The sequence below is a fragment of the Macaca nemestrina genome, chromosome X, assembly GCF_043159975.1.
Source record: "Macaca nemestrina isolate mMacNem1 chromosome X, mMacNem.hap1, whole genome shotgun sequence".
NCBI lineage: Eukaryota > Metazoa > Chordata > Mammalia > Primates > Cercopithecidae > Macaca > Macaca nemestrina.
In genome coordinates, this window is record NC_092145.1 from 105,560,237 (window position 1) to 105,577,697 (window position 17,461).

The 17,461-nt window shown below is 43.2% G+C and overlaps 1 protein-coding gene across 6 annotated transcripts in view; it reads left to right on the forward strand.

Moving 5' to 3' along the window:
- The window catches only part of LOC105493771 (6-phosphofructo-2-kinase/fructose-2,6-biphosphatase 1), a 57,077-nt gene that overhangs the window by 32,167 nt on the left and 7,449 nt on the right, over positions 1 to 17,461 (forward strand). For all 6 annotated transcript variants that reach the window (XM_071088922.1, XM_011761649.3, XM_011761647.3 and 3 more), the window contains 5 exons: positions 138 to 194; positions 2,304 to 2,425; positions 6,520 to 6,727; positions 9,418 to 9,564; positions 13,078 to 13,182. In XM_071088922.1, the coding sequence (XP_070945023.1) occupies positions 138 to 194; positions 2,304 to 2,425; positions 6,520 to 6,727; positions 9,418 to 9,564; positions 13,078 to 13,182 (639 nt within the window). The remainder of the gene's footprint in view (positions 1 to 137; positions 195 to 2,303; positions 2,426 to 6,519; positions 6,728 to 9,417; positions 9,565 to 13,077; positions 13,183 to 17,461) is intronic.

The following is a 17,461-nucleotide window of genomic DNA, read 5'->3' on the forward strand; positions in this document are numbered from 1 at the left end:
TACCACTGTATGAGAGCATTATGTTGTCAGAGACGCCCCTGGAGATGATTTAGAACCATTGAAAAGGAGTAAAGCTATGTTCAGCTCCTATCAAACATAATTTCCTGCTGGAAGTCTCTTTTCTGTTTCTTTTATAGGTGTTTTTCATTGAGTCCATTTGTAATGACCCTGGCGTAATTGCAGAAAACATCAGGGTAAGGACCACCAGTTACTTTTCCACTTTGCTCTGCCTTAGGCTTAGATCATGCCTAAGGCAGAGGTGAGATTATGCTTAAGGCAACTCCATGAGATTAAAGAAAGTATTCCTCCCTGATCTTCTCCTCCTAGTTTTTGTAGGAAGCATTCCGTAACCATCCTGGCCTACAATGACTCTATTAATTTTAACGAAGCCAACATATATAGTGCCCTTTCTATGCTCCAGATACCAGACTTGACTGTCATTAATTTTCACAACAAAACTGCATATTACAGATTATTTCCATGTTAGAGAGAGGAAACTGAGGTTCCAAAAGGATAAATGAATTGTCAAAGATTCATACAGACAGAAAGGGATAGAAGTGGGACTGGACCTCAGGCTTGGCTGTCTGCCTCAAAAGCCTACATTTTTTATTCTACCCCAAAATTCATACCAGAACTACCACTGCTCTTAGATTCTAGGCATGTGGTCTAGAACTAGGTCATTTACCACGTTTTGTTGTTCCCCACTTCATCAAATTACTGGAGCTCAAGAACAGAAGAGACCTTAAGGGCAATTTTATTCTACCCTCCATCAGATACTTGAAGTCTTACCTAAATGTATATCTAGATTTTCTTTTTATACCTGCAATGATAAGGGGCCCATTGCTTTCAATGAATGCGGTCCAGTCAAGCTGGAATCTGCCTCCTTGTAATTTTTATTAATTGGTAATTTTTTTAACCTTTTGGGGCATACAGCATGTTCATTTCCTCCCTTCCCTCTTCATCCTCCCATCTATCTATCTATCAATTCAACAGAAATTGACTATATACCTGGACTTGGCCATTCTGGGCATTAGAGACATACATATGGATAGTGGAGAGTCCTTCCCTTGAGCATATATTCTAGTGAGGAAGACTGGCAAGTATATGTACAGAACTCTGAGAACTGAGGTGATATGAGGGAACAGAGGAAGCTTTGGGAAGACAGTGTTGAGGGCCTGACTTTGCATGGGGGCAGAAATCAGGGAAGCCTTCCTAATGGAGGTAAAATTAAAACGAATAAGGATATATGCGATTGTTATTACAAAAGTGTTCTTCACACATGAATGACACTTCAGTTTCCAATGACCTTGAAGAACACATAGGAATTTGGTGCGTGAAGAATGGAAAATAAGGATATAAGCATATACTAAGTATGGCATCTCCGGAGAACTATAAGTAGCTTAAATTGGTTAAAGTCAAATGTGTGGAGGAATAGGGGAGCCATGGGAGATAAGGTTGAAGAAATAATTTGGGGCCCAATCATGACAAGCCATGAGCTGCCTGCTAAAATAATTCACACTTTTTTTCTAAAAGTTATGACAAAATGTATAAGGGCTTTAAGCAGGAGAATACTTTGGCCAGATATTCATATTAGAAATACCCTTCTGGCTGCCAGTATGGTGAATACATTAGAAGTAAAAAGTATATAGACAAAGTAATTGGGCACACAGCTATAGTGAGCACAAGCAAGAATGAATGGCTGTTTAGAGGAGATGATAGAGTGGAGAGGATTTGGTACCTGCTAAGAGGTGAGGGATGATAGAAAGACAGACATCTAGGATGACTCCCAGGTTACATTTAGGAGCAGATGATGGGGTAGGTGATAGTGCCAGTACCTGAGATGAGGACTGTGGGAGGAGACAGTGGGTATTGGTGAATTAGGAGAGGCCAGTCTTCCGAAATCCAAAGACAGCATGTCATAATCTCCCGGTAAACACTTGATACATGTAAGCCGTAATGACCCCTGGACAAGATCTCTGGTTCCACTTCTTCAGCCATTTCTCACATCACAATTTCTGGTCCTCTTATAAATGTTCTTCTTTTATAAGCAGTGTATGCTCTGCGACTGAGTATAATGTAACAGGCTTTCTTTGAGATTAGGAATGAGGAGTCACACAACCAGCTTCTTTTCAATTGGCTGATTTTTGTAAACTTAGGCAAGATGTGTTCTCCAGGTCTCAATTTCCTCATCTTTATAATGAGGCATCTTGTACTCAGTGGTCTCTAAGAACCTTCCAAAGAAAACCATCAGAGACTCTGTCTCACAATGTCTCCCTTGATACCTCTGTTCTCCCTGATCCCAGCAAGTGAAACTTGGCAGCCCCGATTATGTAGACTGTGACCGTGAAAAGGTTCTGGAAGACTTTCTAAAGAGAATTGAGTGCTATGAGGTCAACTACCAACCCTTGGATGAGGAACTGGACAGGTAAGAGCCAGCACCCCAAAGTCAAGGTCTAGATCTTTTGCCCAGTTTTGATATCCTGTAGAACCTGGAGGGAATATCCTCCCTTTCTGAGCCTCAGCTTCTCTATCTGTAACATCAGGAAACTGAACTTGATTATCTTTCTTCAAGGATCCTTTCAGCTCTGATTCCTTGACGTGTAAGGTGTTCCTAAGATGATTAAAATAGTGTTTTCCTGAGCAATATGAACAGTTCAGGACCCCCTCCTGAACAGAACAAATGCCCCCATCCTGTGGGTGTTGCGATTATTATTACAAAAGTGTTCTTCACACATGAATGGCACTTCAGTTTCCAAACATGTTTACCTTCTTTCTTACATTTAATCCCTTAGGACTTCTGTAAAGGAGGCTGAGATAAGTCTTATGATCATAAAATTTCAAGAAAAAGAAATTGAGTCTTAGAGAACTGAAATTACTTTCCCAAGCTCCCATCACAAGGGGTAGAGCTAGGATTCTAATTACATGTTCTGTCTCCTAGTCATGTCTCTTTTCACAACATTCCCATGTCTCATCAATCAACAAGTATTTGGACCCTTTGGACTGTGGTATATGTAGGGGGTATAAATAGGGGCAAAAGAGGTGGGTTCTATCCTCGGGTAGCTTCTATAGTGCTTTGACATATGAGAACACCCATTAAAAAAAAAAAAAAAAAACAAGAAATGCTCTGTCATAATACCAACTAAAGATAGGAGAGAGCAGATGTGAGTTTTAGATGTAGAATGTTCCCAGAACCCTACTCTCTTTGAAAATGTGTTGTGATGAGAAGAGACCCCAAGTGAGAAGTATAAAGAGGCTTCAAATGGTCATCACCACTCTAAGAAATCTAAAGAGTGGCCTTACCCAATTGAAGTACCGAGAGATCAGCACTGTTATTGCCCCACTCTTTAGATGGAGAAACTGAGACCCAGATTAAATCAAAGGCTTACTTTGGGCTACACAATGAACGAATCAGTAGCACAATATCTGTTCGAACCCATATCCCAGTTGTGCAGATTGTTCATTGCACAGGCACCCTGGTCAAGGGTACACTCGCTTCTCTCACCAAGATGTGTGCTGAAGTAGGGCTGTGTGACCCTGAGGAAAGTACGGCTTTTGAAAATTATCACAAAGGAATGACATGGGCTAACAGCATATGGTGAAAGGAGCCTGAAGGCCGGAGTGGAGGGTGTAAGTGAAAGAACGGCATTGACAAAGCCCCAGCCCTGGGCCCAGACCCTGCGGTTGCTAGGTTGCTGTTTGATGAATTAGTTTGGGCCAGAAGAAGACAAATCTAGAAGGTCAGCTTTATGTCATCATTTTTCTATCAACAGACATTTACAGTCTATGCATCAGGTCCCAGCCCTGAACATGGAATCAAAAGAGGAAAGGGCTGTCCCTAATTTGACAGAATGTCCAGTTAGTTGGAGAAGACAATGAGTACACAGTTGGTCACAACTCTGGTGACAGTAAACCAAGTGGGCTGTAGAAACATGGGACCCTGTCCAATTTGGAGGAAGAAGGTCTAAAAGAGCTTGATTACCCAATAAGCAGACTACACATAGGGTACCAGCAAGATAGGGGCTACCAAACTGAGAAAAAGAGCTATCTTAAAAACATTTATTTATTTATTTATTTATTTATTTATTTATTTTATTTTATTTTATTTTATTTTTGAGACAGAGTCCCGTTCTGTCACCCAGGCTGGGGTGCAGTTACATGATCTTGGCTCACTGCAACCTCTGCCTCCTGGGTTCAAGCAATTCTCCTGTCTCAGCCTCCTGAGTAGCTGGGATTACAGGTGCCCACCACTGCACCTAGCTAATTTTTATATTTTTATTAGAGACAGGGTTTCACCATGTTGGCCAAGCTGGTCACTAACTCCTGACCTCAAATGATCTGCCTGCCTTGGCCTCCCAAAGTGCTGGGATTATAGGCATAACCCACTGCACCCAGCTGGCTTAAAGGCTTTTATAATATTGGATATTTCAAAAACAGCATCAAGGTAGTCAAAGTGGAAAAATATAAAACCAGAACTTGGGAGAATCTCCCCATATTCTATAGTTTATAATTTTTATTTTAAATAAAAATTTAAAACTTTTTTTTTAATTTTTAAAATAAAATTAAAAATTTGGATGGAGGTAGGCATTAACTACTCTACTATTTTTGGTGTGGAACACCTCTAAATGACTTCACATGATCCTGGTCTCAAAAAAGGCTTCCTAAAGAGTGAATATGCTGGTTCTTGAGGTATGAATGCATAGCAGCTCAACTTTGGAAATCAGGCAAAGAGAATAGCACTTTGTAAGTGCCTAGTTAAATCTGAAAAAGAGTAGAGAAATACAGAAAATATTCCAAGTGTAATAGCAAAGGTGTGAAGACAAGAATGAAACAGAGAAGATATGGGTATGGGCATGGGACCATAAAGTGAGGCCAACCGGGCCCAGTGTGAGAAGGCAAAACCAGAAAATCAGACTAAGCTGAGGAATTTGGAAGCTCCTAGAGCCTCAACGGACCTAGTGTTAGGAACAGACAGTAGCCAGGCCACAAGTTTGCATCAGATATTTTCTACCCCTAGGCACTGAGGGTTCTAGAAGAAATTACTGGAGGGGGGAGTATTCTGGGGTTCTTCCCGAGAAGGTGGCCTTGGGAAAATCACTTTCTCTATGCCTCGGTTTCTTCACCTTTAAAACAGAGGTGATAATCTCTGCTCTGTAGTAATATGAGGATTCATGTGCTTAAAAGTTCCCACTCCCTGCCAGATGCACAGAAAATATTCAACAAATACAAGTGCCCTGTGGAAGCCATTGGGCACAGGTGGGCATGATGAGTGTGGTGCAGCATAAAGGACTTCTCTAGGAAAATCTAGGGAGAGGCTTTCTGAAACCAAACCTGTCGGCAACCTTACCTGTCTCGGGTTAGTGCAGTGCAGCTCTTTCTATTCACTTGGTTTTGTTACCATGCAACCAGGGCTGCTGGTGTCACCCCATTGCCCCAGCCTTCCACTCCTCTTCCTAGGGATTTCTCCGAACTCTGTACAGGCCAACAACTAAACGAGTTAATGCCTGGTACAGTGTAGGCCTCAGAAGTCTTGCTCCATGTTTCTAGTCTTCTGATTAGTCAGTGCCTACACTCCACCCTCCAGCTTCTACACAAACAGGTGGTTGAACAGTTTGAATATCATTCAGTGTATAGGTATTAGTTCATGACAGAGCACAGAATTGAGGCTACGGTAAGGAACTTGGGACAAGGACCACAAGTTCCCCAATGATGTTGTGGACCACCTCTGTAACCCCATGCCACACTACTTGGCACACCTTGGAGGGAATGACTGTTTATAGAATGAATGTTGAGCACTGATCATGTGTTTCCAAGTATTTGTTCCTGACTGGCCAGAGAGCTCCCAAAGCACAGACACTGGGTCTCCATGCCAAGCACAATGCCTAGAACACAGGACTATGTTTGGAGTATGTTTGTTGACTGCATAGCAAATAGGAAAATAACCCAGGCCAAGCCCCCCTTCTGAGTGAGGAGAGAGACACACACATGCACAGACACACATATGCACACAGACGCAATCTGGTAGTTGTGTGTTGAGTATAAAGGACAATATGTAGCAGAGGCTTAAAAAAAAAAAAGAGAGAGAGAGAGAGAGAGAGGTGAAGAGCTCAACTCAGGATCAGAAAGGGTAGGGGAGTGAACAAGTCAGGAGCTGCCAGTAAGACATTAGAGTTAGCCAGGGATACAAAGGATTACTGCTTCTCTCTGACTATGTTAGGGATGCGAACCCCAGAAGAGAGAACCCAGCTGCTTGTAAGAGGATGAGTGAAAAGGCAGTTTGGCTCAAGCTGAGGCTGAAGGAAGGAGACAGGGGGAAATAGCATATAATGAGCTCCTTTGGGTGGCCAATAACCAAGTCTCTAGGACAGGTACTCGGTACAGGGCAAGGCATGGCATCACATTAGGTGACAGCTGGGTTGTGGAAGAGGTTTGAAAGGGTGTGTGGTTCGGGGTTTCTTTTGGGGTCAACCCTACCACCATTAGCCCCTGAGCTGCCCTTGCTCCTGCTTGGGTCTGGCCCAGCCACCTGTCCTACATCAAGATCTTCGACGTGGGCACACGCTACATGGTGAACCGAGTGCAGGGTCACATCCAGAGCCGCACAGTCTACTACCTCATGAATATCCACGTCACACCTCGCTCCATCTACCTATGCCGGCATGGTGAGAGTGATCTCAACCTCAGAGGCCGCATCGGAGGTGACTCTGGCCTCTCAGTTCGTGGCAAGCAGGTAGGGTGGACCACATACACCCAGATGGGTTGGCTGGGCTGTCCTAGGTGGGCTGGAGGTGTAGTGGTGGCCACATTCTGGGTCCTGAGGTGGGATGACCCAGGGATGGGGTAGAAGCAGATTCCATCACTCCTACTCTTCCATCCATCAGCCACTCAGTCTCTTCCCAGCCGCCGAATGGTTCCCTATGCCACCTGTTCTGCAGGTCTAAGAGCTTGGCCTTGGCACCCAAGGCCTGCCCAAAGCCAGCTGCTCCATGACAGTGACTCCCTTTGCCCTTCCTGACTGGTTCCATCATCTTTCTCACAATGTTGTGCCTTTGCTGGTGCAGCTCCCCCACCTAGTCTACCCTCTTCTGTCTCCTCTGTCAGTGGGTGACCATCAGTGGCACAGACAGCTGCCCTGAGAGACCCATCCTTGAACCACTCTTCTCCCCAATTCTGCCCTCCCCACCTCACCCCAACACAGGTGTCACACTGGCAGCCCCTGTCCCCACCCATGACAGTGTCCTTCCTGCCCTCCCCACTCCCTTCCAAGGCCCAGCACCTGCTCCAGAAAGCCCTCCCCATCCTCTCCTCCCTCCCAGGCAGGTTGCCATGCCCTGGGCTCCAGCTCTCCCAGTTCTGGCCCATGTGTGGCTCTCCTGGCCTGAGTGTCTTCTCCCCAGCCCAGCACAGTGACCTGCATGTTCTGGTTGCTGGCTAAATACAGGGATCCATTTCCACAGCATTTGGTCCTGCACCTGGGCTTGTTAGCACAGGTATTGTTCCTGCTGGCAGGACCACTTGGGGATGGAACAGGTGGGAAATGAAGTGCAGGATGGACAATTGTTGTCATGATTGTCATTTATTGGACACCTATGCAGTCACGGTGCCATCTGCTTCTGCACGTGTGGCTCATTTCATCTTCACCACAGGTCTGTGAGGTGGGCATTCCTACCACCAGTTTATGGATGAGGAAGCAGAGAGCAGCCCCAGGGCAGGTGGCCAGGATGAGACAGAGCCAGGGCTGAAAGCGGGGCCTACTGACCTGCCCTCAGCTCCCCCACTGGAGATAGGGGGGTGCCCCAGGCAAGGCACTACCCTGGATGGCCACGCCCTGGTGTCTCCCTTTCTGTTACCTCCAGACTGACAGCCTCCCCTCAAGGTAGACTCTAACCTGTGACTCCCTCATGTCCCACTCCTCAGAGCAGAGTCAGAGGCTGCTGGAGGTGTGACCCCGGCCCGTGGCAGCCCCTGCAGCCAGGGCCATCTTGGGTGGAGCCAGCCTGGCCCTGCCCACACAGCTCGGAGCCCAGTTGGACACGTGGCTGTCTCCACAGGGCACGCCTCCCTGCACACAAACCTGTGTGTGTGTGCATGCACACAGCTGATGCCACCTTCATGCTTCTCACAGAGCACCAGGCCCAGTTTACAAAGCACCTCCCTGTCGAGATAGCTCTCACTTGTGCAGCACCCACTGTGTACCAGGCTGTGGTCGGGGTACTCCCCATCCACTATCTGAAGTGCGGCCTCCAGACAGCAGGCCAGGTGAGCCGGTGCTCTTTGGATATGAGGCCAGGGAGGGGCAGGGATGTGTCTGACAGCACAAGGGACCATGTAAGGGAGCTGAGGGAGTTTAACCTATGGCTCCTACCTCCCTGTCAACGGCTCCTTCCACCGGAGCATACTGACTCCTGACTCATTTCCATAATGAAATGTATGTATGAAACACCTATATCTGCATATAGAAATGTGTGCCTGGACCTATGCACCTGTGCAGATGTTCCTAACACATGCCATCAGTGGTTAACAACACACCTATACACAGAGGAGGAAATCACTAGCTCCTCTGGGCTCCCACAGCCCTTTATGGTTCCCCTCGGTGCTGCCAGTGTTTCCCTCACTGGACTGGCCGTGTCTCAAGAACAAGAACACCCCAGCACCCAGCACAGGGCCATGAACACTCAATACATGTGTGAATGTCCCTAGAACCTGGGTACCAGGAACCCCGCTTAAGCGATAAGTGTTCACAGTGTCAAAAAGTAAAGTCTCCCAAATGCCACAACCCCTACTTCCAGTCCATACTCTGGTACCCCCAACCCTAGAATTCTTTGCCCTTGTTGTCTAGAGTCTGCTTTCAGTGCCTACATGGGCCTATCCCAGAGTCTGTCCACCTGAGGTCAGGCCATATAACATGACCAAGGGGTTGCTGTTTGTGGAGCATGGGGATCAGTGGAGGTGGAAATGTGGACAGAACTCAGTTGTGTGACTTGGTTATCCACAAGCTTATACTAAAGGCACATAGAAGTGCAGGATAGAGCCAGAAATGGAGAGATAGACTGTGCATGGAGTGCCTCCATTGGTACTCTTGTCCCAGGCTCCACAAATATTAGAGGTGGGCCTGTTTGAATGAATGAATAACCAAGTAGGGGCTTTGGTGAGCAATCATCAATGAGCGCACGCGCACACACGCACTCTCTCTCTCTCTCTCTCTCTCACTCACTCACTCATGCTCTTTTCTATTCCTTTGGCCTACCATCACATGGGAAAGAGTATGACTTTTTATAAATTTGGAACATTTAAACTCTTTGCTCTGCTTGTTCATCACCACTCAATTTGTGGCAGATCTGAGCTTGTTCTTATGGCCACCCTGCTCTCTCTCACCTCTCCTTTTCCCCTTCTCTCCTCCTCTGCATCCCCACGCACTAGTATGCCTATGCCCTGGCCAACTTCATTCAGTCCCAGGGCATCAGCTCCCTGAAGGTGTGGACCAGTCACATGAAGAGGACCATCCAGACAGCTGAGGCCCTGGGTGTCCCCTATGAGCAGTGGAAGGCCCTGAATGAGATTGATGCGGTGAGATGCGTGGGGTGAATCTCCTGTGTGGAGGGGGTGACTTGAGTCTGGGATTATCCCCTGGGTTGCCTCTGCTCCAGCCCCTATGGGGAGCCTAATTAATTCAACAAACTTTTTTGACAACTAGCCATGTGCCAGACCTTATTCTATGTCTTGGGGATCCAGTGAAGGCCAGAATAGACAAAGTCTCTGCCCTCATCCTAAAGACAGACAGTAAATAGGACATTACATCTCAGTGTGACAAAGGGCTATGAGAGGAGAAGTAGAAGGGATTATGGAGGATCAGAGGGTGAGGGTGCTCCTGACTCAACTTGGTGGTGGGAGATTTAGAAGGAAAGCTTCTTGGAGGAAGCTAGAGGTGACATAAGAAGGAGGCGAAATGGTCTGGGGAGTGGGGAAATAAATCTAATTCAGAGACAGAAAATAGCTCATGTGAAGACCCAGAGATAAGAAGAGAGCATGGCAAGTTCAGGGAACTGAAGGAAAGAATAGCACAGAGGCTGGGACAGCAATAGTGAGATCTGGAGAAAAGGGAGATGAGGCTTGAAAGGAAGCCAGGCCACCAGGCTTTATAGTTCATGTTGAGGGATTCAAATGCTGCCCTAACAACAATGAGATGCCATTGATGGGGTCCACATCAAGTAGGAGTAGTCTGACTGTGATGCACATTTTTAAAGAAAGCCCACTCTGGGCATGTGTGGAAACTTGGTGGGAAGAAGGCCAGAATGAACATGTAGACCAGTAAGAAGTTGATTGCATTAGTCTGGTAAGAGGTGGGGGCATGTTGAACCAGAGTAGTGGCATTGGAGATGAAGTGAAGGACTTTGGGAATGTTTCAAAGGTGGAATCAGGTCAGGTGCAGTGGCTCATGCCTGTAATCCCAGCACTTTGGGAGGCCTAGGTGGGAGGATCACTTGAGCCCTGGAGTTGGAGACCAGCCTGAGCAACATAGTAAAACCCCATCTCTACAAACAATTTGAAAATTGGCTGGGTGTGGTGGTGCATGCCTGTGACCTCAGCTACTCAGGCGGCTGAGATAGGAGGATTGTTTGAGCCTGGGAGGTGGAGGCTGCAGTGAGCTGTGATCATGCCACTGCACTCCAGCCTGAGTGACAAGCAAGGCCCTGTCTCAAAAAAAAAAATTTAAGGTGGAATCAGCAGGGCTTGATGGTGCACTGGCTATAAGGGATGAGGAAGAGGGAGACATGAAGGACCCAACCCTGGTGGTATAGCAATCTCTCTTCAGGGTCAGGTTCTTCCATGAGCTCTTTGAGAAAGGAGCTGTTTCCTCTCCATTGTTCACCTGCACTGTAGGTACAATGGCACTGGGCAGCAGCGCACAGGTTATGATTGTTAGGCATCAACATAAAAGCTTCACCACTTGTGTAAATAACTTGCGTGTGGGTAGGTTAACTTACTTACTTGCCTGCTAGATATGCCTCTATAGAAACAGACACGTATGTGTGTGTACATTCATACATATGTGTATATAAATATAGAGGTACAGAAATACACATAGCTAGAAAAGGGCTATACAGCATTGTTCTGTATACCACATACATTTGCTATAAAATATATGCAAGCAAATATGAAATTTCTTCATCATAAGTTTGGTGGCTTCTTATTTCTGGTCCACATGTGGTGTAAACATTTATTGAATCCCTCCTTATTTCAGGTTTTGGAGTGATGCTGGAGGTGGAAATTGATCTAATTCATTCCTGTCTTCACTGAATTTTCAGGCTAAATAGGGTAGACAGAGGAATAAACAGAGAAATAGAGAACAGCATGTGTGATACAGGCTCTGATAGGCAAGACTATGGGTACATAGAAATTGGGGCAGGACACCTAACTCAGCCAAGATCTACCTGGAAGAAGTGATACCTAGCTGAAGCCTCAGGTTTGAGTAACAGTGAACCAAATAGAAAGGATCAAGAATGACATTCCAGGCAGAGAGACAGGGATAGGGAACTTCACAAACAAAGAGGTTGATTGGATGTGTTGAAATGCTAAGGTTGTAGTAGTACAAATGGAGAGGGAAGAAAAAAGGAATCGATTTGAGAGAGATTTAGGAGGTGGAATCTCAGAAATTGGCTATGAGGGGTGAGTGAGGAAGAAGCAAGAATTTAGGATGATGATAAAGCAAGAATTTAAGTTTCTGGTTTATTTTCCATGATTAATAAAATATTAATACTTGATTCTAATGATTGAGTCTTTAAAATGTCCCTTGCATATTCTCTACTAATATATTTTATTTACATTTTTCCAGTATTCAAAACACTTCTATGAAGTAGTTCTAATTCTCCACATTTTGCAGACAAGGAAAGTAAAATTTGGAGAGGTTAAGCAATTTGACTCAATAATGAGTCAATGACCATTTCTATAGGCCACAGGCTCCTAGTACTCCTCAGAATAGAAAGTTGAAGCCAATCTGGAAGGACCTCATGTACCCAGTAGGGTGCACTTTCTTCCATGGGCAGTGTGGGTTGGAGAAGTTTCACACTGCAGAGATGTTTGTGGGTTGGGGTAGGGGTTCACTTCCTCACCCCTGATGGGGGCATGGTAGATGGGCCCAGTAGACAACAACCAGAGGCCGCTGGCCCCCTACAGGGAGATTTAATTGGAATCCACATACCCAAAAGGAAACCTTAGAAACCCAACATAACTTTCCACCACCAGCAGTAGTCACCTCACCTCTGGGAGTTTCTCAGTAGACTTGGAATCTCTCATAAGCACCTTAGGAACTCATTTTCTGAGGACTCAATTCCTTTTTTGAGTGAGGAGAGTGTATCTCCCCCAAATCCACTCTGAAACCATTAGGAATTTATTAATTTTTCTTGTCTGAGATGTCTGTGGATGCCTGTTTATCTGCCAGAGTTCCCAAAGTAGAGGTCTTCAGACACAGGCACACAGATAACTCTCACATATACACCAGAGACATAATGAGGGACATATACATTAACAGACACACATGCCACAGACACACTGAGACCTGCATGGAAAGACCACATGGACACATTCTCCAATGCTTAGACACCCTGTACACACATACACACACAAACACACACGCAAGCACACAACATATGCTGAGACAAATACACAAACACGAGGCATAAGTCCTTAAACATACCACAAGTACATAAGCATGCTCCACACAGACTTGTAAACACAGCCACAAATTCTTATGCCCATATTTTTATAAAAATACATACTTATATGTATAATGTACACCTGCAGACCTATCTGTACAATCATAGAAAAACATCATACACTCAGCCTGAACACATCTATCCACATACACTCACTGTCACATCCACACAGCCGCACACCCTATACACACACACAGACACACACACACACATACACACTTATAGATAACAGGCACAGACCCAAAGCTGTGTTCACAGAGACCCAGGTGCTCATGTGCTACTGTTCCACAATCATCGAAGAATTATGGCAAAGACTCTGTGGAATTTCATCTTGTGAATACTTTTGCCCCCAAATACTTTTTCTCAGGGTGTCTGTGAGGAGATGACCTATGAAGAAATCCAGGAACATTACCCTGAAGAATTTGCACTGCGAGACCAAGATAAATATCGCTACCGCTATCCCAAAGGAGAGGTAAGGTTTGGGGGGTGGCCTAATGCCTAGGACTACTCCCCAGTGTCTTCATTGCAACTGCCAGGATTCCACAGTTGTCTAGACAGCTCTAGAAACAGAGTAAGCATATCTTGCAGCAGCTGCCATCCCACAAGGCACATGATTATCTGGCCCTTGGTTGTTTTAGATTCTTGGCTATAGGCAACAGATCCATCCCTTTCTTTTAAAAGCTACATAATTTTCTCGCTTATTCTCTTTCTGCTTCAGAAGTGCTCACTTTATCCTGGACCTTGTCTCTGGTATCCCTTCATGAAGACACTTTAAATAGTTCAACATACTCTGATTTCCTGATATTTTGTTGCCAAGTTGCCTAAAGCTCCAGCCTCTCTGGGCAGTTGGCATTGTCCCAAGAGACAATGGCTAATAATTTAATCAACTTCTTTGCCACTACATGAACCAGACCATCAGTTCCCTATCCCCATATGAGATGAATGCTCATTTCATTTGATCAAGCCTCCACTTAGCCAGTTCCACATTTTAGAGCATTTATTAGTCACACTTTATTTCTAATATAAATTGCTGGGAAAAGTTATTAGAAAAGAAGGACATCTGGGAAGATAAAACAATAGATATTCTATTCAGTTATACAACACTTTCACATTTTTTCTCTTCACCCTCAGAGATGACATTATAAAATTCATCTTAATTTTACCTCATTTTCCTTTAGGTATTTAGAGGCTGTGTTATTAGAGGTATACAATATTAAAGCAATTATATTTTCTCAATGAATTGCACATTTTATCATTACATAGGACCAAACCTCTTTCTTCCCGATAATCCTTTTTGCCTAAAAACGTATTTTATCTGACATTAATATAGTTGTACACGATTCAGTGACTTCTGGTGACTACTTAGTTCACTTTTAGCTATTCATTTACTTTCAACTTCCCTCTGTATCTTTGTTTTGTGTCTCTTATAAACAACTTACAGTTGGGTTTCGTTGTTTTTAATCCAAACTGAAAATATGTGTCTTTTGAATGGTAAGTTTGGTATATTCACTTTTATTGTAATTACTAACTTTTTTAGTTTATTACTATTATCTTGTCTTGAGTTCTCTGCTTAGTTTTTTCTCTTTTCCTGCCCTCTTTTGGATTGATAAAGTTTTTATATCCAAATTTAAGTTATATAATTTGTTTCCATTCATTTAGAGATTACCCTTAACATTTAAAAAATTTTTCATCGTGATTCTTTCAATTTTTAGTTGATATCTCAATAAGGATGTAAGGTAAAAATGTATTTCAAGACCACTCATAATAATTCTTTGCTGAGTGCTATTATGCAACCAACTCGAACCCTTAACATTTTAATATTCAGTATTAACAAAATCTAAAATCAATATCTCCACCCTCTACCTAAACAACAGAAGAACTTTAAAACTCGGGCCACTGTGTCTCCTAATTTACATGTTGTTTGTATTTTAGGTCAAACTTGGTCTTAACCCCCAAGTGAATTATTACTGTTGTCGTTATTATTGTATGCAGTCAATGTTTATTTAGATTTAACCACATGTTTACCAATTCCTCTGATCATTCTTGCCCCTTCCACCTCAAATCTTCCCTCTGAGTTCATTTTCCATCTTTCTTTTTTATTTTTATTTATTTAGTCATTTATTTTATTTTATTTTATTTTATTTTTGAGATGGAGTCTTGCACTTTCTTTTTTTTTTTGGTAATTTTTCTAATTTATTAGTTTAATATCCCTCCCATTTAAAAATTTAATTTAATGTACTTAAAAAAATTGACACATAACAATCCTACATGTTTATGGAGGTACATAGTGATGTTTTGATACATATAGTGTATAGTAATCACATCAGGGTAATTAGCATATCCATGATCTCAAACATTTATCATTTCTTTGTGTTGGGAACATTCAATGTCCTCCTTCTAACTATTTGAAACTTATAATATAAACTATAGTCACCCTACAGTGCTATAGAACACCATATTATATTCTTCCTGTCTAGTTCTAATTTTATACCCTTTAACAAATCTCTTTTATCCCCCCAACCCTTACCCATCTCAGCCTCCAGTATCCTCTGGTCTACTTTTTACCTCTATGAGATCAACTTTTTTTTAGCTTCCATATATGAATGAGAACATGTGGTGTTTAACTTCCTGTTCCTGTCTTATTTCACTTAACATAATGTCTTCCAGTTCCATTCGTGGTGCTGAGAATGACAGGATTTCATTTCTCTTTTATGGCTCAGTAATATTCCATTGAGTGTATATACCAAATTTTGCTTTATCTAGTCATCTGTTGTTGGACACCTAAGGTTGATTCCATGTCTTGGCTATTATGAATAGTGCAATAAACATGGGAGTGCAGATGTCTCTTTGATATAATAATATCCTTTTTTTATTTAAGTTCTAGGGTACATGTGCACAACATGCAGGTTTGTTACATATGTATACATGTGCCATGTTGGTGTGCTGCATCCATTAACTCGTCATTTACATTAGGTATATCTCCTAATGCTATCCCTCCCCCCTCCCCCATCCCCACAATAGGACCCAGTGTGTGATGTTCCCCTTCCTGTGTCCAAGTGATCTCATTATTCAATTCCCACCTATGAGTGAGAACATGCGGTATTTGGTTTTCTGTTCTTGTGATGGTTTGCTGAGAATGATGGTTTCCAGCTGCATCCAAGTCCCTACAAAGGACACAAACTCATCCTTTTTTATGGCTGCATAGTATTCCATGATGTATATGTGCCACATTTTCTTAATCCAGTCTGTCACTGATGGACATTTGGGTTGATTCCAAGTCTTTGCTATTGTGAATAGTGCCGCAATGAACATACGTGTGCATGTGTCTTTATAGCAGCATGACTATATTTATTTTATTTTATTTTTTTTTTTTTTTGAGATGGAGTCTTGCACTTTCACCCAGGCTGGAGTGCAGTGGCGCGATTTCGGCTCGCTGCAAGCTCCGCCTCCCGGGTTCACACCATTCTCCTGCCTCTGCCTTCCGAGCAGCTGGGACTACAGGCGCCTGCCACCACACCTGGCTAATTTTTTTGTATTTTTAGTAGAGACGGTGTATCACCGTGTTAGCCAGGATGTTCTCGATCTCCTGATCTCGTGATCCACCCACCTCAGCCTCCCAAAGTGCTAGGATTACAGGCGTGAGCCACTGTGCCCGGCCTTCCATCTTCTTTAGAAGCTTTTTTAGTGAGTAAACACACCCTTCTTTTTGTTTAAAAATGTCTTGGTAGGAGGGGGTCCTCAATCCTAGTGATGCTTGGCTGGGTAAAAACTCTAGGTTGACAGTTGTTTTCTCTCAGCACTTTAAAAGTATTACCCTCACTGTCTTCTGGCTTCTACTGTGGCTAGGAAATCTGCTGTCAGTCTAGTTTTCTTTTCTCTCTGGCTACTTTTAAGGTTTTTGTATCATTGTTGCTTTAAAGTTTCCTTCTAATATGTCTAGATGTTAATTTCTTTTCATTTATTAATATATTGCTTGGGATTAGTGAGACTTCCCGAATCTGAGGCTTGGGATTCTTCATCAAGTCTGGAAAACTCTCAGACATTTTATCTTTAAAAATTCATCTCTCACATTCTATTATCTTCCTCTGGAAATACAATTGGATGTATGTTACTCCTGCCTCTATTCTTCATGTCTCCTAACTTTTCTTTCCTATTTTCTATCTCTTTGTATCTTTTGCTGCATCCTGAGTAATTTCTTCAGCTTTATCTTCCAGTCAGTATTTCTTAAGTAGTATCTAATATGCTCCTTACCCCATCCACTGAGTTTTCAATTTTAATGACTATTTTTTTATTTCTGAAATTCTATTTAGTTATTTTTCAAATCTACATCGCATTTTTGATAACATCTTGTTTCTTCCTTACATTTTTTATTCCACTTTTTATTTCTTTAAAAGTTTCAAACATATTTATTTTATATTGTGGCATCCCTTATCTTAAATTTTTAGGGTTCTCTTCTTGTTTCTGCTTATTCTCACTCATGGTAGCTTATTTCCTTGTGTGTTATATGAGCTCCAGCTTGGCAAGAATTTATCTATGGGAATCTCACACAGCCTGAGTTAAGAGAATCCAGAGAGATTTCCGTTTGCTTCTTCTAAGCAGTCCTGGGAGCTAACGACTTGGGATCACTTTTTATTAAACTCTCAGCATAACATTATTCAAATCACATGGGTAGTGTAGCTCTGAATCACCAGCTCACCTGAGGGAAGTCTGGTGTTTATAAATTCTTACAGGAGGATTTTCACTTATCTCCC